Source organism: Carcharhinus amblyrhynchos, chromosome 5 (genome assembly GCF_965287045.1).
Source record: "Carcharhinus amblyrhynchos chromosome 5, sCarAmb.v2.hapA, whole genome shotgun sequence".
Classification (NCBI taxonomy): domain Eukaryota; kingdom Metazoa; phylum Chordata; class Chondrichthyes; order Carcharhiniformes; family Carcharhinidae; genus Carcharhinus; species Carcharhinus amblyrhynchos.
Window position 1 is genome coordinate 124,011,620 of NC_137328.1, and position 24,195 is coordinate 124,035,814.

The 24,195-nt window shown below is 48.2% G+C and overlaps 1 protein-coding gene across 1 annotated transcript in view; it reads right to left on the minus strand.

The window, feature by feature from the left end:
- Positions 1–24,195, minus strand: part of tmem8b (transmembrane protein 8B) — a 143,559-nt gene that overhangs the window by 19,734 nt on the left and 99,630 nt on the right. The window contains exon 6 of the mRNA XM_080189520.1: positions 7,690–8,090. Within this exon, the coding sequence (XP_080045646.1) occupies positions 7,690–8,090 (401 nt within the window). The remainder of the gene's footprint in view (positions 1–7,689; positions 8,091–24,195) is intronic.

Below are 24,195 nucleotides of genomic sequence, written 5' to 3' on the forward strand. Positions count from 1 at the left end.
TAATAAAGTATCAAAGAGAAAGGATGGGAACTATAAGCCAGTTCTAAACCATGTCAATCTTGCTCAATAACAGTTTTTTTATGTAGAAATATTAATGAACAACATGGAAATGGTATTTAGCCAAGTGATCTGTGGCCCAGTTTATACCCCTGACAACCTCCTGCTGCCTTACACATCTCATCTCATTAACATCACTCCACTCACACTCCTGACTCTCTCCCTTCTCCTTAAATCCATCCACATTATTCACCTCAGCTACTCCCGGAGGCAGTGAGTTTCACATTCTCACCACTCTCTGGGTAAAGACAATTTTCTGAATTCCCGATCGGATTTATTCGTGACTATCGCCTATTGATGAGCCCCTGCCTTGGATTTCCTCTCCACCTACCCGACCAAACCCTCTCAAGAATTCTCTTTCCTGGAGACCCAGCCTGTTCTGTCGCAGAGAGAAGGAAATCTGAAGAAATGAAGAATTCTGAATCTTGTGGGGGGGTTTAGCTTTTCCGCTTATCTTTAAGTAATCTACGCTGTTCCAGTCGGGGCTGATCTAACAGAGATTATCTTAAAATTATAGGCCAGTTCTTCAGGGGTGACAGAGGGAAAGCATTCAAAGGGTGGGGGAAATAGAACAGAGAACAGTACAGCACAGGAACAGGCCCTTCGGCACATCACGCCTGCACCGATCACATTGAAGGCAAGCATGCCATCACCTGTCCCACCTGTGCTGCTACTTTTAAGGATCTGTTGCCCTGAACTCCCAGATCTCTCTGTGTGTCTGTGCTCCTGATGGTTCTCCCATTTCTTTTCTAGCTCCCACCTGAATTGGGTCTACCAAAACGCATCACATCGCATTTCATTTCTACAGTGCAGAAGGAGGCAATTTGACCCATCGAGCCCACTGACTTGCTAATCCCCCTGACCCTAAGGGGCAATTTAGCACGGCCAACAGCCTAACCTGCACATCTTTGGAGTGTGGGAGAAACAGGAGGAAACCCACGCAGAGAGAATGTGCAAACTCCGCACAGACAGTGACCCGAGGCCGGGAATTGAACCTGGGTCCCTGGCGCTGTGAGGCTGCAGTGCCAACCACTGTGCCACCGTGCCGCCCACGTTTGTCCAGATTAAATTCCATCTGCCATTTCTCCGTCCAACTTTCCAGTCTATCGTTATCCCGGTGTGTTCTCTGACAATCTTCATCACTCTCCGCAACTCCAGCAATCTAAGTATCATCCGCAAACTTGCTAATCGGACCAGCTATGGTTCCTTCCAAGTCACTTATATATATTACAAACAGCAAAGCTGGAACTCTCTCCTCACGAGCCACTGTTGAGGCTGGGACGCAATTAAAAATATCAGAAATGGGATTGGTGGATTTTTATTGGATTCAGTGTATGAAGAGACAGGAAACCAAGGTGGGCAGAAGGGAATAAGATACAGAGCTAGCATGAACAGACTGGAGGGGCTGAATGGCCTCCTCTCTAATGTTCTAGGGCTATGGAGGCACATACCGAGAATCGTGTGTGATCAGTAGGAAAGTGTTTTAGTCAGTTAGTATCCTCACTGCAGCCTCTTAATCTGCGATGGATTGATTAAGCGGACTGGTTCGATTAACACCCTTGTCGCTTGACGTTAGCTGTCTGGAGTGAGGCCGAATTGTTGTCATTTTGATTTAATCCCACACGGTCTGGAGCTCAGAGGATGAGGCAATGTCCTGGCTGAGATCCACCCACTCGCAGAGGCTATTTCAGCCCAACCTTAATGCACACAACATGTTACCAGAAAGCGACACACTGGCTTCAGGCTAAACTTATCGTGGCAGGCTGGAGGTTATAAATTAATTAGAGCCATCCCAGATCAGTCTGTAATGGACTGGCTGAATGTTTAGTCTGCATTCTGATTAATTTACATGATTTGAACGAGAGACGAACTGGAACACTTTGAAGCAAAAGTTCCCACCCAGAGTAACTTAGCTCAGCGAGCTGAACACAGGGCCAGGAGGAGGCCATTCATCCCCTCTGCTGCAGTGTCACAGTGGTTCGTACAGCTGCCTCACAGCGCCAGGGATCTCGGTTCGATTCCCAGCATGGGTCACTGTCTGTGTGGAGTTTGCATGTTCTCCCCGTGTCTGCATGGGTTTCCCCCGGGTGCTCCGGTTTCCTCCTGCAGTACGAAGATGTGTAGGTTAAGTGGATTGGCCATGCTAAATTGCCTTTAGTGTCCAAAGATGTGCAGGTTAGGAGGATTGGCCATGCTAAATTGCCCCTTAGTGTCCAAAGATGTGCAGGTTAGGGGGATTGGCCATGCTAAATTGCCCCTTAGTGTCCAAAGATGTGCAGGTTAGGGGGATTGGCCAAGCTAAATTGCCTTTTGTGTCCAAAGATGTGCAGGTTAGGGGGATTAACGGGTTAAATGTGCGGGACAATGGGGTAGGGTGGAGACGAGATGAGGAGAAATTTCTTCAGCCAGAGGGTGGTGAACTTGTGGAACTCTTTGCCACAGAAGGCTGTGGGGGCCAGGTCACTGAGTGTCTTTAAGACAGAGATATATAGGTTCTTGATCAATAAAGGAATGATGGGTTATGGGGAGAAGGCAGGAGAATCACATTGGCCATGATTGAATGATGGAGCAGGATTAATGGGCTGAATGGCCTAATTCTGCTCCTATATCCTTTGGTCTTATAGGAGAGCCTGGGTGTGATGCTCTTTTGGAGAGTCAGGATAGACTCGAAGGGCCAAATGGACTGCAGTGCAGGGATTCTATGATTCAATTCGATCAGAGCTGATCTGAATCTCAGCCCCGTTTACCCATTTAGAGCACTGACCTTAAACTACATCAGCAGCTCAAAGTGAAAACCGTGTACTGATCCTAAAGCACCGCGAAACAATATGATTCACGAGTTGTAATGTTCCGTGTCGGGCAGTCTACATTTCACATTTGTAACTGTGGAGAGCAGTAAATTAGAGAAAGCTTTTATTATTCTCTGACCTTCCTTCTCCGAACACTAATAAAACTCTGACCGGCCTACCCTGATCACCCATCCACGAGCAACATCTCACAGTTTGATTAAAGGACTGAGCCAGAATTACACTTCACCACCAGCACTCCACACCCACGATCCAAATGTCAGAAATAATCAGCTGATGGCTACGCAAATATTAGCGAGGATAATGAGCGTGACGGAAAGAAACAAAGAATAATTAAAGAAAAGACTAGATAGAGAGAGAGAGGAAAGGACACAAAGAGGGAGACACTGGGGCAGGTAAGCGAGAGAGAGTGAAGGAAATCAAGGAGGGAGAGAATCATAGAGAGGTAGCGAGTGTGTCACACACACGCACAGACACAGAAAGAGACACAGAAAAAAAGGAAACAGTGATAGACACAAAGCGAGAGACACAGCAAGAGATAGAGAGACGCAGAGACAGATAGAGACAAAGACAGGGATGCAGGGAGAGTTTGTGATACAAAGAGATAGACAAAAAGAGAGAGAGACGCAGTGAGAGATAGAGACACAGAGAGACAGAGAGAGAGAGGGAGAGGTCAAGACACAAAGAGAGACACAGAGAGAGATAGAGAGATAAAGGGAGAGAAAGAGAAACAGAGAGAGATAGAGAGACAAAGGGAGAGAAAGAGAAACACAGAGAGATAGAGAGACAAAGGGAGAGAAAGAGAAACACAGAGAGAGATAGAGAGACAAAGGGAGAGAAAGAGAAACACAGAGAGATAGAGAGACAAAGGGAGAGAAAGAGAAACACAGAGAGATAGAGAGACAAAGGGAGAGAAAGAGAAACACAGAGAGATAGAGAGACAAAGGGAGAGAAAGAGAAACACAGAGAGAGATAGAGAGACAAAGGGAGAGAAAGAGAAACACAGAGAGAGATAGAGAGACAAAGGGAGAGAAAGAGAAACACAGAGAGAGATAGAGAGACAAAGGGAGAGAAAGAGAAACAGAGAGATAGACAAAGGGAGAGAAAGAGAAACACAGAGAGATAGAAACAGAGAGAGAGAAAGACAAACAGAGAGTCTTGAGAGACAAAGAGAGGCAGAGAGAGGGATAGTGAGAAGAAACAGAAAAAATGCAGAAGGAGTGAGAAGGACAAAGGTGAAAAGAGGCACAGTGAAGGAAAGAGTGAATAAGCCGTGGATAACGAAGGAGGTGAAGGAAAATGTTAAATTAAAAGCGGAGGAATTTAGAGTAGCTAAGAGTTGTGGGCGAGAAGAGGATTGGGAGAGGTTTAAATGTCAACAAAGATTGACAAAGAAGTTGATAAAGAAGGGTAGGAGAAACTATGAAGCTGGGCTAGCGCTTAATATAAAAAAGGATAGCAAGAGTTTTTATAAATATATAAAAAGGAAGAGGCTGGCTAGGGTGAACGTTGGTCCTTTAGAGGATGAGAAGGGGGACTTAGTGGTAGGGGATGAGGATATGGCTAAGGTATTGAATAACTTTTTTGTTTCTGTCTTCACGGAGGAGGACGTGAATAATTTGCCGGGTGTTAGCGATGGAAAGGTGGTAGGACTGGAGGGTCTTAATGACATTACTGTTACTAGAGAGGCGGTGCTCGACAGACTGGAGGGGCTGATTGTGGACAAGTCCCCAGGACCGGATGGAATGCATCCGAGGGTTCTGAAAGAAATGGCGGAGGTGATAGTGGATGCCTTGGTGGTTATTTTCCAGACGTCGCTGGATTCCGGGGAAGTGCCGGATGATTGGAAAACGGCTAATGTTACGCCGTTGTTTAAGAAGGGTGCCAGGCAAAAGGCGGGGAATTATAGGCTGGTTAGTTAGAGAGAGAGAGAAAGAGAGAGAGTGAAAGAGAGAGAGAGGAACAGAGAGATAGAGAGAGAAAGAGAGAGAGAGAGAAAGAGAGAGAGTGAAAGAGAGAGAGAGGAAGAGAGAGAAAGAGTTCCATTGTAGAGAGCAGTAGCTTCATGCCCAGTGTTAAGACATTCGAACATTAGCAACAGGGGCAGGATTAGGCCATTCGGCCCCTCAAGCCTGCTGTGCTATTCAGTACGATCAAGGCTGATCCTCTGCCTCAACCCCATTTTCCCACCGTTCCCATATCTTTTGATTCCTTGAAAGATTAAAAATGTGTCTATTCCGCCTTTAAATGTCTTTAGCAATGGAGAATCTGGGACAGAGAATTCCAAAGATACACAACACCCTGAGTGAAGAAACTGCTCCTTATCTCAGTCCTAACTGGGTGATCCTTTATCCTGAAACTGTGCCCTGGTATAGATTCACCAGCCAGGGACAGTAACCTCTCTCTGTCCACTCTATCAAGCCCCTTTAGGGTATGTCAATGAGATCGCTTTTCACTCTTCTAAACCTCAGAGAGAAGAGAGCCAATTTGATTCACCTATAAGACCATAAGACAGGAGCAGAATTAGGCCACTCGGCCCATCGGGTCTGCTCTGTCATTCAATCATGACTGATATTTTTCTCATCCCCATTCCCCTGCTTTTTCCCCATAACCCCTGATCCCCTTATTAATCAAGAACCTATCTATCTCTGTCTTAAAGACACTCAATGGCCTGGCCTCCACAGCCTTCTGTGGCAAAGAGTTCCACAGATTCACCACTCTCTGGTTGAAGAAATTCCTCCTCATCTCTGTTTTAAAGGATCGTCCCTTTAGCCTGAGGTTGTGCCCTCTAGTTTTTCCTACTAGTGGGAAAATCCTCTCCACATCCACTCTATCCAGGCCTCGCAGTATCCTGTAAGTTTCAATAAGATCCCCCCTCATCCTTCTAAACTCCAACGAGTACAGACCCAGAGTTCCTCAGCCTTTCCTTATAAGACAAGCTCTTCATCCCAGGGATCATTCTTGTGAACCTCCCCTTCCTTAGAAATGGGGCCCAAAACTGTTCACAATATTCCAAGTGGGAGTACGACCTAAATCTCTCAACAAAGGCCAACTCTCTCGCTCAGGGACCTGTCTCATGAACCTTTGCTGTAATATTTGAATCCCAATTCCCTTCCCATACCCCAAGGCAGACTTTTATCTGTTTCATAACTAGTAATTCCCAGAACAGGTCACTAGTCTGTTGTCGGGGAACTATAGGCTGGAGAGCACTCCACATCAAGTGTAGCTGACCAGAAGTCTCTCCCGCTCTTTCCAGCCACCATTGGCATGTTTAAAAGGATTTGTAGACTGACACTCAACCTGTTTGACTGCACTTTCCTTGTCCATTAAGTTCTGGGGTGGGACTCGGACCCGCAGCCACTGCGCCACAAGATCTTCAATGCAAGTGTATTTTTCCTTAAACATGAGGATTAAAACTACCTACAGTCTTCCTGTCTGGTTGCAGCAAAGCCTTGTATAATTATAGCAAGGCTTCCTTATCTCTGTACTCCTTGCAATAAAGACCAAAATGCCAGTTTCTGTCCAAACTGCTTACTGCATGGGACTGGAGTACATCGCTCTCAAATTTAACATGACATTCGATTGTATTAAAATCAGTTCTGTGAGGATTTTTTGCTGTGAGGTTACTAATTAATCTAGACTCGATGCAGAATAGTTGCTCTAAAATAGCCTTATCTCTGGTTGACTTTGCAGTTTTGTTCCAGGTAAACTGTCACAAGAGTTATCCACAACCCCATCTTACAGGCCACTGTTGTCAGTTCGAATGGTCCAATATTTATGAAGATTGGAGACTCCCAATGGTCATTAGAAAATGTTCATAGAATCCAACAGTGCAGAAGAAGGCCATTCGGCCCATCGGGCCTGCACTGACCACAATCCCATCTTACCCTAGCTAGTCCTCCTGACATTAAGGGGCAATTTAGCACGGCCAATCCACATGACCTGCACATTTCAAATAGATCACGTTAACTTGATCTTTCTCTACACGCTAGCTATGACTGTAACACTACATTCTGCACTCTCTCCTTCCCTTCTCTATGAATGGTATGCTTTGTCTGTATAGCGCGCAAGAAACAATACTTTTCACTGTATGTTAACACGTGACAATAAATTAAATCAAATCAAATCTTTGGATTGCGAGAGGAAACTGGAGCACCCAGAGGAAACCCACGCAGACATGGGGAGAACGTACAAAGTCCACATTGACAGTAACCCAAGCCAGGAATTGAACCCAAGTCCCTGGAGCTGTGAGGCAGCAGCGCTAACCACTGTGCCACCATGCCGCTCATTGCATTGCTGGGGTTACACACAAATTATTCATTGGCTAATGCTATGCCCTAAGGTATCTCAATTATTTTGAAAATGGACACCGAGGCAGCAATCGAAGATCCCCGTTGATCATGGTTACAAATGGCTGTGAAATAGGACGAGAGCATGGAAACGGGATTTGTTCCACTGCGATTTCAGTTTCAGCTAGCCCCAACCCACCACCCCACCCCCAACATCCCCCCGCGAAGATGGGATCAGGTTCACGCCTGGGGAGGGCGGAGCAGCATTAGCATATTTTACAATAAATTTACAGCTAATTATAGCTGCTAGCTCCGCCCTCTTCGCGCCACCCTGCCCAGCCAGTGTGACATATCGACGTGAATCACTACTGGTTTGTGATTATCATGCCAGGGGTGAGTATAGCCCCCAAATTGTGAGAACCATTTCCGGGCAGGGACCCGGCACTGCCCCCCTGGCACCCTGGCACTGCCAACCCTTACCCCTGCTCCCATGATGTTCTCAGGATGGCCCCCGGATGAACAAAAAGAAAACTCACAGTGTTGAACTTGAGCTCCATGTTGAGGACCCCTCCGCTGTCCAGGACTGGCACCAGGTTGATCACAAACACAGCCGTCCTGTCCGGTGGCACCGAGATGTTGGGTCCAAAGAACACGTAGAAATGGACGGAGAAAGTGTCCAGCTCATTCCGGAGGGTGGGACGGACGGGCCAGCATCGGTCTCCCGGGGGCGTCACCCCGTCCCGCTGGCCCGGGCTCTCCTGGGATGGGCGCTCTGCAGAGTCTCCCTCCGACTCGTTCTGCCCCCCAGGGCTGAGTCCGGTGACGAGGAGGGTGTCGAGGATGGACGGGCGCCCGGGGGAACCGAAGGACTGCGGCATGTTTAGGGTAGGGGTGATCAACTCAGACACGCTCTTGGAAACACTGGGCTTGGAACAATCTGGAAGGAAAAGACAAGACTTCTTTCATTATTGTGGCATGTGTAGGGTGGGTGGGAGGGTGGGGGTGTGAGCGGAGGTGGCGGGTGGGGAGGCGGAGGGCGGGGAGGTGTCAGGGTGTGACTCGGGGAGGTGAAATGAGTTCAAGCCCCACTGCCAAGCCTCCGTGGGCAGGTTAGCGTTCTGAATTCCCTGCTCCCTTCTACTCAAACCACTGCCATATTGGGTCCTGAGGTCAGTGACCATAAGCCCATAAGATATAGGAGCAGAATGAGGCCATTCAGCCCATCGAGTCTGCTACACCATTCAGTCATGGCTGATGATGTTTCTCAAACACAGTCTCCCACACTTTCCCTGTAACAATGATCCCGTGTTTATGGATTTATGTAAATGGACATGGTGTGAGCAGAAACTCCCAATCCGGTAATATTTGATGGGATCACAAATGGAAAAGACGCAGGATTATCTTGACTCCGATTCTCACCAGAATTCTAGTATTCAGAGTTTATTTATTCGTCACAAGTAGGCTTACATTAACACTGCAGTGAAGTTACTGTGAAAATTTCCCGGTCACCACACTCCAGCACCTGTTGGGGTACACTGAGGGAGAATTCAGTATGGCCAATCCACCTGACCAGCACTGGGGGAGGAAACCCACGCAGACACGGGGAGAACGTGCAAACTCCGCACGGGCAGTGACCCAAGCAGGGAATCGAACCCGTGTCCCTGGCACTGTGAGGCAGCAGCGCTAATCACCGTGCTGCCCTACCCATCATGGAATCGGAGTGGGCACAGGACAGATAACAAAGAAATGTCCAGTGATCTGGGGCGAGAATTTCCAGTCTCGTTCGAGCGAGGCTGTAAAATCCCGCCCACAGTTCCCAAACAAACCCCCTCACGATTCATCAGTCTCCCCAGAACCTCCCCTGCTCCAAGGAAATGAATCCCAGCTTCTCCAGTCTCTCCATTAGGGTTGCCAACTGGGATTAAATGTATTCCTGGAGTTTTCATCACATGGCATTAACACTGCAATGAAGTTACCGTGAAAATCCCCCGGTCACCACACTCCAGCGGTCACTCACCCCCCACGTCCAGCCATTAGTTGGCCAACGCACCCACCCTGTGACTCACTGCCACCCTACACCAATTGGAAAGCAGAATGACTCATGACCCAATTGGATGATGTCTAACTCTCAGCCAAAAAACCTTTTTGTTGCCATTTCCAATACTTTTAGATCTGGTAAATGTTCAGGAAGCAATCTTTTGTGAATGTCTGGATGATCTCCCTCCAGGGTGGCACACAGCAGGGTCCTGGAGCCTGATCGCCAATTCCTGTGGACTCCAGACCAATCCTGGAGTCTCTATTCTCCTTATAGCCTACTGTCTGTGGGGTGGCACGGCGGTTAGCACGGCTGCCTCACAGCACCAGAGTCCCAGGTTCGATTCCGGCCTCGGGTCACGGTGTGTGTGTGGAGTCTGTGCGTTCTCCCCGTGTCTGTGTGGGTTTCCTCCGGGAGCTCCGGTTTCCTCCCACAATCTGAAGGATGTGTGGGTTAGGCAGATTGGCCGTGTTAAATTGCCAGGGGGAGTAAGGTCGGTACAGATTCGATGGGCTGAATGGCCTTCTCCTGCAGTGTAAGGATTCACTGATTCTATGACGGGTGATAAGGGAACTCCCTCATCCCCGGCACCCTTCTCCTCTGCACCTTCTCTAAGGCCTGGGTGTCTTTCCCAGACTGCGGTGCCCGGAACTGAACACAACACTCCAGCTAAGGCCCAACCAGCGATAAACTGTACCGGGTTCACAGGTAACGCATTCCACAGATTCACTCCCCTCTGAGATAAGAAATTCCTCCTCATCTCTGTTTTAAATGGGGCGACCCCCCCCCTTACTCTGAGACCCTGCCCTCTGGTCCCAGACACTCCCACAAGAAGAAACAACCTCTGAGATTAACGAATAGGTTCGGGGTACAACATTTGAGGGGGGGGTGGATGGGATTTTAGACAGAGATTCCTGAAATAGTTGAATTTTATCTGAATTTGTTCACCTTGCTCTGCGGTGGGTGAGTGGGTGGGGGTGGGTGGGTGGGGGTGTCAGCATGGGGGGGGGGGTGCGTGGGGAGGGGGGGGGGGAACGAGGGGCAGGAAGTGTTTTGGCCAATTTAAAGACAATTTTGAGTAAAATGATGCAGGAGACTGCGTATTAAACGACTGTAATTGCATCAGATCTGGTCCCAGCACGGGGATTGGATTTGTAATGACTGACTGTTCCATTGCCTGTGGCTGTGACTGTCTCTGCTCTGAAAACCCTCTACTCAGTAAACAGCCTAACCCAAACAGGGCCGCCTGTGTCTGGCACAACACAGATCCAGGGGCTAGATTGGTGACACACTACAGATACAGATAGATATGTAAAGAGACATTCAGATAGAATGACAGAAAGATGTTTATTTATACAGACAGGCTGCACAAAGATTTATATTAAAATGACAGATAAATTGGTAGATAGGGTACAGGCAAAATTTAATTCCCCAATGACCCTGCTTCGAGAATTGGCAGGGAGCTGAGGAGTTGTATAATGTGGTGGAGGTGGGCTGTAATGCTGTTATCTCCCCACCCTGTGCCATATCAAATCAGGGTGGAGACTGAATACGGCTTTCCCACCCTGAGGCTAATTAGGTTTCTTAAGCAGACAACTCTTTCTGATTGTATCACAGCTTGGTCTGGGCTCCTGCTCTGCCCCAGTCTGCAAGGAACCACAAAGGTCGTGAATGTAGCCCAATCCATCACACAAACCAGCCTCCCATCCATTGACTCTGTCTACACTTCCTGCTGCCTCGGCAAAGCAGCCAGTATAATTAAGGACCCCACGCAGCCCAGACATTCTCTCTTCCACCTTCTTCCATCAGGACAAAGATACAAAAGTCTGAGCTCAAGAACAGCTTCTTCTCTGCTGCCGTCAGACTTTTGAATGGACTTACCTCGCATTAAGTTGATCTTTCTCTACACCCTAGCTATAACTGTAACACTGCATTCTGCACTCTCTCCTTTCCTTCTCTATGAACAGTATGCTTTGTCTGTATAGCGGGCAAGAAACGATACTTTGCACTGTCTGTTAATACATATGACAATAATAAATTAAATCAGAGTTAGGGGTCCCCTCCCTCTGCCCGTGGTATTCTGCCGGCACCAGTACTGGAGGCTTGGTTTAGTTCCGTTGGTTTGACAGCTGGTTCGTGATGCCACCCCTTCACCCTAAAGCATGCACAACCTTAGCCACCCCCCCCAACAGCCACCGCCCCCCCACCACTCTCACAACAACCCCCACATAAGGTGAACCCCCTCCATTGTGGCTCCTCCGAGGGTACAGCCCTAGCCATATCCCTCACCGTCTAAGGATTATACTCGACTCTACGCCTGCAATGTGGTCATCACGACTGGTTTCCGTTTTTGAAAAGCAGCAGCGAATCACGCCAGGGTAACTTCATTCTGGGCAGGTGGGAGGGTTAGGGTTAGGGTTAGGGTTAGGGTCAGGGTTAGGATTAGGGTTAGGATTAGAGTTCGAGTTTGGGTTAGGGTTAAGGTTAAGGTTAGGGCTCGAGTTAGGGTTATGGTTAGATTTAGAGTTAGGGTTACGGTTAGGATTAGGGTTAGAGTTAGAGTTTGGGTTAGGGTTAGGGTTCGAGTTAGGGTTAGAGTTAGATTTAGGGTTAGGGTTAGAGTTAGAGTTAGGTTTAAGGTTAGGGTTAGAGTTAGAGCTCGAGTTATGGTTAGGGTTCGGGTTTGGGTTAGAGTTAGAGTTAGAGCTCGAGTTAAGGTTGGGGTTAGAGCTAGAGCTCAAGTTAGGGTTAGGGTTAGGGTTAGAGTTAGGATTAGGGTTAGAGTTAGAGTTAGGGTTAGAGTTAGAGTTAGAGTTAGGGTTAGGATCAGAGTTAGATTTTGGGTTAGGGTTAAGGTTAGGGTTAAGGTTCGAGTTAGGGTTATGGTTAGATTTGGAGTTAGGGTTAGGGTTAGGGTTAGAGTTAGGGTTAGAGTTTGAGTTAGGGCTAGGGTTAGAGTTTGAGTTAGAGTTAGATTTCGGGTTCGTGTTAGAATTCGGGTTAGGGTTAGAGTTAGAGTTTGGGTTAGAGTTAGGGTTCGAGTTAGAGTTAGGGTTCGAGTTGGAATTAGGGTTAGGGTTAGGGTTAGAGTTAGAGTTAAAGTTAGAGTTAGGGTTAGGGTTAGTGTTAGGGTTAGGGTTAGGGTTAGGGTTAGGGTTAGAGCTCGAGTTATGGTTAGGGTTAGGGTTTGGGTTAGAGTTAGAGTTAGAGCTCGAGTTAGGGTTAGGGTTAGAGTTAGACCTTGAGTTAGGGTTAGAGTTAGGATTAGAGTTAGAATTAGTTTTAGGATTAGAGTTAGATTTTGGGTTAGTGTTAAGGTTAGGGTTAAGGTTCGAGTTAGGGTTATGGTTAGATTTAGAGTTAGGGTTATGGTTAAGGTTAGGGTTCGGGTTAGAGTTAGGGTTAGGGTTCGGGTTAGAGTTAGGGTTAGGGTTAGAGTTAGGGTTAGGGTTAGGGTTAGGGTTATGGTTAGGGTTATGGTTAGGGTTATGGTTAGGGCTGGGTGAAAGTTACAGCATCATGACCGGTGAGTGGATATTTGTTTGTTGAAGATTATTTTGAAAAGGGCAGGTCACTTGCTCAGGTCTTTGGTGGGGGTGAGATCTCGCCCATCATGACCTCTCGTGGGATTTTTGCGTCCATCGTGGGATTTATACGCACTGCAAACAGGGCCATTAAATCCTGTCCTCTCACACAGTGACTGTCTGACCTGTTGACCTTGTCCAGAATTTTGTTATTACTGTATTAGATTAGGTTAGTTATTTTTGAGTATAAAGGTGACACAGTGGTTGTCACTGCTGCCTCACAGCGCCAGGGGCCCGGATTTGATCCCGGCTCGGGTCACTGTCTCTGTGGAGTTTGCACATTCTCCCCGTGTCTGTGTGGGCTTCCTCCGGGTGCTCCAGTTTCCTCCCACAGTCCAAAAATGTGCAGGTTCGGTGGATCAGCCATGGGAAACATACGGAGTCGGTGGGAGGTCTAGGATGGGGAAGAGGGCCTGATGGGATGGTCTTTCGGAGAGTCAATGCAGACTCGATGGGCCGAAAGGCCTCTTTCTGCACAGTTAGGAATTTTATTTCCTTGTGTAATGGGAGGAGAGTCCGGAACAGGGTGGTTTAACCTCCAAATGAGAGTCCGGCCTTTAAGGGGAAGCACTTCCTCACACAAAGGGGAATGGGAATCTGCATCGCTTTCCCTGGAGAAGCTGAGGACTAGAAATTGATATTTCTTGGACCAGGGTATTGGGGGTGATGACATCAAGACAAATAGATGGAGCTGAGATCGCAATCAGCCACAATTATACTGGATTTTGGGTCAGGCTGAAGGGGCTGAGTGGCCTCCCTCTGTTCCAATGTTCTAAATAACTGTCATAGAGCCATCGAGATTTACAGCATGGAAACAGGCCCTTCGGCCCAACTTGTCCATATTGCCCTTTTTTAACCCTTCAGCTCATCCCAATTGCCTGCATTTGGCCCATATCCCTCTATCTTACCCATGTAACTATTTGAATATTTTTTCAAAGATAAAATTCTACCCACCTCTACTACTATCTCTGGCAGCTTGTTTCAGACACTCATCTCTCTCTCTGTGGAAAAATTGTCCCTCTGGACACTTTTCTATCTCTCCCCTCTCGCCTTAAACCCATGCCCTCTAGTTTTAGACTCCCCTACCTTTGGGAAAAGATATTGACTATCTAGCTGATCTGTGCCCCTCATTATTTTATAGACCTCTATAAGATCACCCCTCAGCCTCCTACACTCCAGTGAAAAAAGTCCCAGTCTATCCAGCCTCTCCTTATAACTCCAACCGTCAAGTCCCGGTAGCATCCCAGTGAAGTGGCAGAAGGTTACCATGACACTGGTAACAAGACAGATGGATCTGGCAATGGTACAGACAGGCTGACAGTATTGGAAAAGTCGCTGGAGTGCAAATTAGCTTCACAATTGAATGTAACTAGCATGGATCGCTGTAATGTAATTCACTTTCCTAACTTTAACAAAACAATCCTTATTCCGCTGCGCCCGAGGGTCTGATGCAAATGATTCTTCAAATAAAAGTCTCATTATAATTTGCAGGGCAGGAATTTGTGAATGAAACAAAACGCACTGAGGCACCCTCAGCGACAGAGAGGAATCCGAACCCCCCCAGACGCAGCAATCCGCAGGGTAAGGCCCTCTCCCCCCTACAGGGACGGCTCACAAACCCCGATTCCCACACCCAAGGCCACCGTTCCACAGGGCCAGGCTGAGAAAGGTGCAGGCTCTTCCTCCACCATCCCCCCACCCCCCCCACTCCCTCCCTCCCTCCCCCCACTCCCTCCCTCCTCCCCCCACTCCCTCCCTCCTCCCCCCACTCCCTCCTCCCCCCACTCCCTCCCTCCTCCCCCACTCCCTCCCTCCTCCCCCCACTCCCTCCTTCCCCCACTCCCTCCCTCCTCCCCCCACTCCCTCCTCCCCCCACTCCCTCCCTCCTCCCCCACTCCCTCCTCCCCCCACTCCCTCCCTCCTCCCCCCCCGCTACCCCCTCCTCTCCTCCCACACACACACGAATTAAAACATAAGTCACATGCTGAAGGAAGAGTGGTTTGGGCTCAGCTGCTGAGACCGAGTTTCCACCATATTTGCGATGAAGCTACAGTGACCGACCCGAGCCGGTGCCGGGAGGTTTTACAGCTGTGACTGTCTCTCTCTTAGCCGGCCCTTCCCTTCAGCGGGACTCATTCCACGCTGACGGATTATCGTCACACTGGAAGTAAAGGACATTCTTCTTCCTGTACCCCGCACGTTTCCAGCGTTGGAGCTGTGAGGGTTTCCTCCCACAGTCTGAAAGGCGTGTGGGTTAGGTTGATTGGCCGGGTTAATTGAACCTTAGTGTCAGGGGGAGGGTGGGGGGGATTAGCGGGGTAAATACGTGGGGCTCGATGGGCCGAATGACCTCCTTTTCCCTGCCCTGTAGGGAATCTATGAAACTGCCTGTGCTGTGGAGTCACCTATTCCCCATGCAATCGAGGAGCAGGGTGTAGGCCATTCGGCCCTTCAAGCCTGCTCTGCCATTCTGTAAAATCATGGTCTCGTTGAGGTCAATGACATTGTTACAATCCTGCCCAATCCCTCCCCACTGGCTGATCTGATTATGGTCTAAACTCCATTTCATTTCCTTTAACTCCCTCATTAGTTACCAATCTACCTGTACATGCGTTCACTTTTTTTGTTGTTTTTGTTCCAATTCAATCCAATCAAGTCCAATTCAGAGTCCCAACAAGTTGGGACATTCCCGATCCGAGCTGACAAGATACCTCTCACCTCCTGTCCTGGGCTTGATCTACATGATCCAAGCTGACCGGAGTAGGTGTAGCTCCCCCTCCAAGGCTTGATCTCATTTGCATCTTAGCCAAAAGGCCTAGATGCCGCTTTTAAAAGTTGCTTCAAATGAAGCTGAAATGTAACCTAATGACTTCAACCAAACACAGCATGTCCACACTACACTTGATCTTAGCCAAACGGCCAAGAAGTGTTCACTATTAAGCAGCATGGGGGTTTCGTTAAGAAATTGGACTGGTTCTTGATTACAGAAGTGATTCAGGGTCATTGTTCATGTTAAAGTTTATTTATTAGTGTCGCAAGTCAGCTTATATTAACACTGCAATGAAGTTATTGTGAAACTCCCCTAGTCGCCACACTCTGGCCACCTGTTTGGGTTACACTGAGGGAGAATTGTACCAGCCTCTATTACTACCTCTGGCAGCTTGTTCCACTTGTTACACTGAGGGGGAATTTAGCTCGGTCAATGCACGTCTATCAGACTGTGGGAGGAAACTGGAGCACCCAGAGGAAACCCACGCAGACATGGGGAGAATGTGCAGACTCCGCACAGACAGTGACCCAAGCCGGGGAATCGAACCCAGGTCCCTGGCGCTGTGAGGCAGCAGTGCTAACCATTGGAAGGTCAGTTGGTGAATAGTACTGGAGTCAATCATCACGGAGTCTGACCCGTATCTACAGAGCCAATCATTACAAGCATACACCTCCTCAGCCAACCACGTTGCAGCTTCACTCTGAACCCATTTATACACACTCAAGTCAATTCCGAACTCATCATCTGTACATAATTAAACACAAGTAATATACAATTCACAGTTATTACTGTGGATAGGTGGGTTAGATGGTCTGAAGGGAACAGTGTGGATAGGTGGGTTAGATGGTCTGAAGGGAACAGTGTGGATAGGTGGGTTAGATGGGCTGAAGGGAACAGTGTGGATAGGTGGGTTAGATGGGCTGAAGGGAACACTGGGGGTAGGTGGGTTAGATGGGCTGAAGGGAACAGTTGATGTCTGGGGTTTGCAATCTACAGGAATGTCGAGGCAGTTGTGAAAAGGAGAGTTTCAATGAAATGTCACATCCACTTTTCCAGCCAGTTTTGAGCCACAGTTCCCTGGGCCCCGGCTAAGTAGCAGCAATGACAGAGAGATAGTTTGATTGTGCAGTGAGTATGTTAAAAAAAACAGTAACCCAGAAAGCTGGATTACAGTCAGTGAAATCTGACCTTAAATCATATCAACAGACAAGTTAGGAACAGGAGTTGGCCACTCAGCCCATCGAGCCTGCTCTGCCATTCAGTAAGGCCGTGACTGATCTGACTCCACATTCTACCCACCCCGGACAACCTTTGACTCTCTCGTTAGCCAAGAACCTATCAGCGACAGTGTGGATCCTTAAAGGGGGCGATCCTTGAGGGTCACGTGGTCGGGCCGGACCCTATGGAGTGTGAAGGCTGAGCCAACTGAGTGTGCCCCGGGTCGGGGAGGATCCTGAGCTTGGGAGGAGAATTAAACAGTCGCAGTTATTCAATCTGACCCTGTGTAAATACTGATCATTGTCGATAAAGCCTTTGTTCTTTGAACCACATCGAGTCACCCTCGATTTATTACACTGGCGACGAGGAAATACTTTCAAAGTCCTTGGGGATCACAGCGTACGGTTAGATGCGGAAAGAGACTGGAGCATTGAGAGTACGGAGGAGGTACAGGTCCGTGACCCACAGACTTCCAGCTCAGAGAGAAGGTTAACATTGCTCGATGCCCCAGGCACTAAAGGCAGGAATTCTCCGGCCGTTCACACCGGTGGGATTCTCCAGTTCTGCCGACAGCTCCCACCCGCCTGCGGGTTTCCAGCTGGCATAGGGTGACCCCAGTGGTAATTCCCACTAACAGCAGCAGGATCAGAGAATACCACTGCCAGCAAACAACACACCACCTCCCACTGGTGAGAAACACACAGTTGGGAGGCCGGAGAATCGCGCCCAAAATCTTTCGACCAGGTGGTTGAATTCGTCAAAAATCATTTTAAAGCCTGACCCTCAATCCTTACGTTGTGGTATAAATTTCCTTTCAGCAGTCAGTCTCAGATTTTGTGGCCAGATTGAGAAGGTTAGCAGAGCGTTGCAAATTCAGCCCAGGTTTAGGAGGAATGTTAAGGGACCTTGAGGGATGGAAATCTGCCGTCCTCACCCGGTCTGGCCTATATGTGACTCCAGGGCCATGGCAGTTGATCTGTAACTGCTCTGAAGGGGATGTGGGGATGGGTAACTAATGCCCGTGGGTAACCCACGCCCCCTGTAAAAGAACTTGACCCCCTGTAACAAACGTTAGCTCGGAAATAATTCAGGATCTACAAAGATTTCAAGGACTCAAGGGCCATCCGTCTTCACACATTCGGTTCCTACTGAATAATTCATCCCCACTGATTGCATTTTTCATAATAACATTTGCATATTCTATTTAATGTAGGAACATCTAATATGTATGATTGAATATGACCTGTGCATATTTACTCATAAGATGCATCATCCATGATTTAGTGCTCCTGAGGTTGGTGTAATGACAGTCCCTGTTACTAACGGAGAATATATCCCATTCTCCATTAACTCAACTCTGCCCAAAACGAGGTTCCCCCAACAGAGGACAAATCAATCGCAGAGATTTTCTCAAGTCTGAAATTCGTAAACACATTCACCCCTCTCAGGATTGAGCAGAGTTTTAATCGCGAGGATAAAACGGGCAGTAATGAAGAGCTGAACTCCTGAAGAGTTTATCTTTGAAGGTTTATCTGATCAGGTTTGATTCAGTTAGCTGAGTTGGCTGTCACATAACGACATTTTCTTCAGGATTAATTTAGCGGCTGGGATGTTCTGAGGAGGTGAATGGTGCTGTGTCAGCCCAAACCCTCCTTTGTACACATCGTGACATCTTCATTAATGTCCAATCAAAGAGTCACACATCACTAAACGAGGCCATTCAACCCATTAGCCCTGTACTGACACTTTGAATAGCGCTATCTAATTAGTTCCACTCCACTGCTTTTCCCCATAGCTCAGTGTGCTTCTCTTTGCGAGTATTCCCGTTTAGAAGGTCACTCTACCTCCATTCAGGAAGATCACTGTGGAAAAAAGAACTCCACGGGCAGGATTTTCCCACCTTGCTTGTCCCGAAATCCCGCCTGATGTCAATGGACTTTTCCATTGTCCGCCCCGATTCCTGTGGCAGATGGGATGGTAAAATTCCACTCCATATCTCCCCTTTTTTGCCAACTATTATCTTCGGTGTTAGATGAACTTAAATGGTGCTAGAAGCCATGATCGATTTGGTGTTTGATGGTCGGAATGTCCCAGCCATTCATGCCGGTGGGATTTTCCCACCTCGCTGCAGTGAACAGGGATGTAGCGGGGTGTTAAATTCTCCAACCTTGCTGCAGTGGGACCGTGCCGGTAAGATCATACCCAATAACTTTAACATTGATGTAACAGCCTCTGAAAGAGACCATTCTAGCTGAGGGCAGATCACTGAAAGAAAAATGTCACCGTCCAGATTTTCGCTCCCGGATCAGATGTGGAGAGAACTTCCAGCTCCATAAACCCAACCTGGCTGCCTGGACTTCGGATTTTGGGTCCGGGGTGGGGGGGATATGGGTGGGATTTAAAGTTAGTGCAGGCGACTCGGTAAGAACTGAGGAGGATACTGGGTATGGAGACAAACTGGGCAGATCTTCCTCAGGGTCAGGGCAGCAATTAAACAACATTATTCATTCACAGAATGTGGCCATCGCTGGCTAGACCAGCATTTATTGCCCATCCCTAATTGCCCCTTGAGAAGGTGGTGGTGAGCTGCCTTCTGGAACAGCTGCAGTCTCTGAGGTGTAGGTACACCCACAGTGCTGTTAGGGAGGGCGTTCCAGGATTTTGACCCAGCGATAATGAAGGAACAGTGATATATTTCCAAGAGTGGTTTGGAGGGTAAGTGGTGGCATTGCCAGCTATTTGTCCCCTTGTTCTTCTAGTTTGTTGAGGTTGTATATTTGGAAAGTGCTGTCAAAGGAGTCTTGTTGAGTGCCCACAGTGTATCTTGTAGATGGTACTTCACACGGCTGTCACTGTGCGTTGGTGACAGAGGGATTGAAAGTTTGTGGAAAGGATACCAATCAAGCGGGGCTGCTTTGTCCTGGATGGTGTTGAGCTTCTTGAGTGTTGTTGGAGCTGCACCCATCCAGGAGAGTGGGGAGTATTCCCTCACACTCCTGACTGGTGCCTTATAGATGGTGAACAGGCTCTGGGGAGTCAGGAGGTGAGTTACTCACAACAGGATCCCTACCCTCTGACCAGCTCTGGTAGCCATGTTGTGGAGATGCCGGCGTTGGACTGGGGTGGGCACAGTAAGAAGTCTCACAACACCAGGTTAAAGTCCAACAGGTTTATTTGGTAGCATGGGCTTTCGGAGCGCTGCCCCTTCATCAGGTGAGTGAAGAGCTGCGTTCACTAAACAGGGCAGATATAGACACAAACTCAATTTACAAGATAATGGTTGGAATGTGAGTCTTTACAGGTTATCAAGTTTTACAGGTACAGACAATGTGCGTAGAGAGAGGGTTAAGCACAGGTTAAAGAGATGTGAATTGTCTCAAGACAGGACAGTTAGTGAGATTTTGCAAACCCAGGCAAGTCACGGGGGTTACAGATAGTGCGACATGAACCCAAGATCCCTGTTGAGACCGTACTCATGTGTGCGGAACTTGGCTATCAGTCTCTGCTCAGCGACTCTGCGCTGTCGTGTGTCGTGAAGGCCGCCTTGGAGAATGCTTACCCGAAGGTCAGAGGCTGAATGCCCGTGACCACTGAAGTGTTCGCCAACAGGAAGGGAACAGTCTTGCCTGGTGATTGTCGAGCGATGTTCATTCATCCGTTGTCATAGCATCTGCATGGTCTCCCCAATGTACCATGCTTTGGGACATCCTTTCCTGCAGTGTATCAGGTAGACAATGTTGGCCGAGTTGCAAGAGTATTTACCATGTACCTGGTGGATGGTATTCTCACGTGTGATGATGGTATCCATGTCGATGATCCGCATGTCTTGCAGAGGTTGCTGTGGCAGGGTTGTGTGGTATTGTGGTCACTGTTCTCCTGAAGGCTGGGTAGTTTGCTGCGAACAATGGTCTGTTTGAGGTTGTGTGGTTGTCTGAAAGCAAGAAGTGGGGGTGTGCGGATGGTCCTGGCGAGATGTTCGTCTTCATCAATGATATGTTGAAGACTCCGGAGAAGATGTCGTAGCTTCTCCGCTCCGGGGAAGTACTGGACGACGAAGGGTATTCTGTCCACCGTGTCCCATGTTTGTCTTCTGAGGAGATCGGTGCGGTTTTTCGCTGTGGCGCATCAGAACTGTCGATCTATGAGTCGAGCGCCATATCCTGTTCTTACGAGGGCATCTTTCAGCGTCTGGAGGTGTCTGTCACGATCCTCCTCATCTGAGCAAATCCTGTGTATACGGAGGGCTTGTCCATAGGGAATGGCTTCTTTAACATGTTTAGGGTGGAAACTGGAGAAGTGGAGCATTGTGAGATTGTCTGTGGGCTTGCGGTACAGTGAGGTGCTGAGGTGACCGTCCTTGATGGAGATGCGTGTGTCCAAGAATGCAACTGATTCTGGGGAATAGTCCATGGTGAGTCTGATGGTGGGGTGGAATTTGTTGATGTCATCATATAGTTGTTTCAGTGATCGTTCATTTCAGCAGTCAATGGCAGTCAGCCTCTGATCTTTGGGTAAGTGTTCACCAAGGCGGCCTTCACGATCTGAGGAGTATCTGAGTCACGAATCTTCAGTATCTGAGGAGTCACAAATAGTGCTGAACATTGTGCAATCATCAGCAAATTCCCTGCTTCTGACCTTCCACACTGACCGAGACATTCTCCTGGTCCTCTGGATGACAATACAGTGACATTATTGCTACACCACTCTCGCCTCTCAAAAGGGAATAAGCTTGATTCTCACTGAACCAGGATTGACCGATGGGGAATGTCTTTAAAACTGAGGCTCTTCATTTTTGGAATCATGGTGACTGGGACTTCCAGAGAAATATAAGAAAGTCACTGAAATAGCAAAATCGTTCTCTTGAACTTAATTCCTTTCCTTTAATTTTGTCTACTGCATTCCCAATGCACTTTCCTCTACACTGGGGAGACTAAACGCAGACTGGGTGACCGCTTTGTGGGACGTCTTCACTCAGTCTGTATTGACCCCAGCTTTCCGGTTGCATGCCATTTTAACTCAGCATCTTGCTCTCATGCCCACATGCCCGTTCTTGGCCTGTTGCAATGTACCATAGAATCCCTACACTACAGAAGTAGGCACAACATCGAGGGCCGAAGGGCCTGTACTGCGCTGTAATGCTCTATGTTCTATACATTTACCCTGCTAATCCCCCCTATGCTAGAGTCAATTTAGCCAATTAACCTAACCTGCACATCTTTGGAGTGTGGGAGGAAACCAGAGCACCTGGAGGGAAACCCACGCAGACACAGGGAGGACGTGCAGACAGACAGTGACCCAAGCCAGGAATTGAACCCAGGTCCCTGGCGCTGTAAGGCAGCAGTGCTAACCCACTGTGCCGCCGTGCCATACTAGTGAAGCTCAATACTAACTGGAGGAACAGCCTCATCTTCTGACTGGGCACTGCTCAGCGCCCAGGACTCAACACTGAGTTCAACAACATTAGACGGTTAACTCTGTCCTCCGACATAAAGCCCTTTGCAAAGAGTATCCCAAATGTGTATTGTCTCAGTACAATCCTCCTCCCCCACACCAGGCCATCTATCCATAGAACACCTACAGTATAGAAGGTGGCCATTTGGCCCATCGAGTCTGCATCTACCACAATCCCACCAAAGCCCTATCCCTGTAACCCCACATATTTACCCTGCTAATCTCTGACACTAAGGGACAATTTAGCACGGCCAATCCACCTAACCTGCATATGATTGGACTGTGGGAGGAAACCGGAGCACCCAGAGGAAACCCACGCAGACACAGGGAGAATGTGCAAACTCCACACAGACAGTGACCCGAAACCAGAATTGAATCTGGGTCTCTGGTGTTGTGAGGCAGCAGTGCTAACCCGTGTGCCAGTGTGCTTTCTGTGCTTTAGAAGGGTGTCCATTCAAACCCTTCTTTAGGATTTAAACACACTGCCAGTGGATATAACTAGTTGGGTCGATAAAGGGGAACCAGTAGATGACGTCTACCCGGATTTTTGGGGGCGGCATGTTAGCACAGTGGTTAGCATTGCTCACAGCACCAGGGACCGGGTTCGATTGCCAGCTTGGCTCACTGTCCGTATGGAGTCTGCATGTTCTCCTCGTGTCTGTGTGAGTTTGCTCCAGTTTCCTCGCACTGTCTGAAAGATGTGCTGGTTAGGTTGCATTGGCCATGCTAAATTCTCCCTCAGTGTGCCCGAACAGGCGCCGGAGTGTGTCAACTAAAAGCTTATTTATTTATTAGTCGCGAGTAAGGCTGGCAGTAACATTGCGATGAAATTCCCCTAGTCGCCACACTCTGGTGCCTGTTCGGGTCAATGCGCCCTAATCAGTACGTCTTTCAGAACGTGGGAGGAAACTGAAGCACTTGGAGGAAACCCACGTAGACATGGGGAGAATGTGCAGACTCCTCATGGACAGTCACCCAAGCCAGGAATCGAACCCACGTTCCTGGTGCTTTGAGGCAGCAGTGTTAACCACTGTGTTAGCAAGAAGCCACACTGCAATAAAGTTACTGTGAAAATCCCCTAGTTGCCACCCTCTGGCACCTGTTCGGGTACACTGAGGGAGAATTTAGCATGGCCCGTGCGTATTTTGGACCCTGGGACTGATAAGAGATCCCGTCATGCAGATCAGACAGAGCAGCGAGTTTTGCAGATACCCTGGCTGTCGAATATTCCTCAAGCAAACAGCATCAAAAATAGATTAACAACTTTTTTTTTGGTGTCTCACTCGCTGTTTGTGGGATCTTGCTGTGTGAAAATTTGCTGCCGGGATCGCTGAAGGAACACCGGGGCCATAAATACACACGTGAGGATAAGTGTGAAGCAGTTTCTCACACCAGTGATCTGTGACGGACAGCAGAATGCTACACTCAGTAATTAACCGTACGTCCCGCTCTTTACAACACTGAATTCTATTAGAGATTCCTCTCTCAGTGAGTACACAGCTCAAAACATGAATCTTTCATTACTATAAGGACACCAGCCTTTGCTCCCTGAATTCAAAGTAATTGGAATCGCTTCCTACTTGTGTATTTTAATTAGTTTAGATTTTATATTCATTATTTTCTTCATGTTTTATCAGGTCTGTCAGACAATTAGAAAGACCCTCCTAACCACATGTTCCTCCACAAGAACATCTCCTCAATTCTGTTGTGTTTTGCTCCATCCGTCAATGAAAGGGCTCAAAGGTGCGAACAAATACAAAGAACAAAGAACAACACAGCATGGGAAACAGGCCCTTCGACCCAACGAGCCCGCGCCGCCATTTTAATATTGTGAGTCCCCTCTCCACCCGTGACCCTTGTCTATGCTTATGGCAGTCCGCATTGGAAACCAGATTGAGGGGAGACTAATTTAAGGACAATTTATTCCTGCCAATCAGCCTAACAGCACATCTTTGGGATGTGGGAGGAAACCGGAGCACCCGGA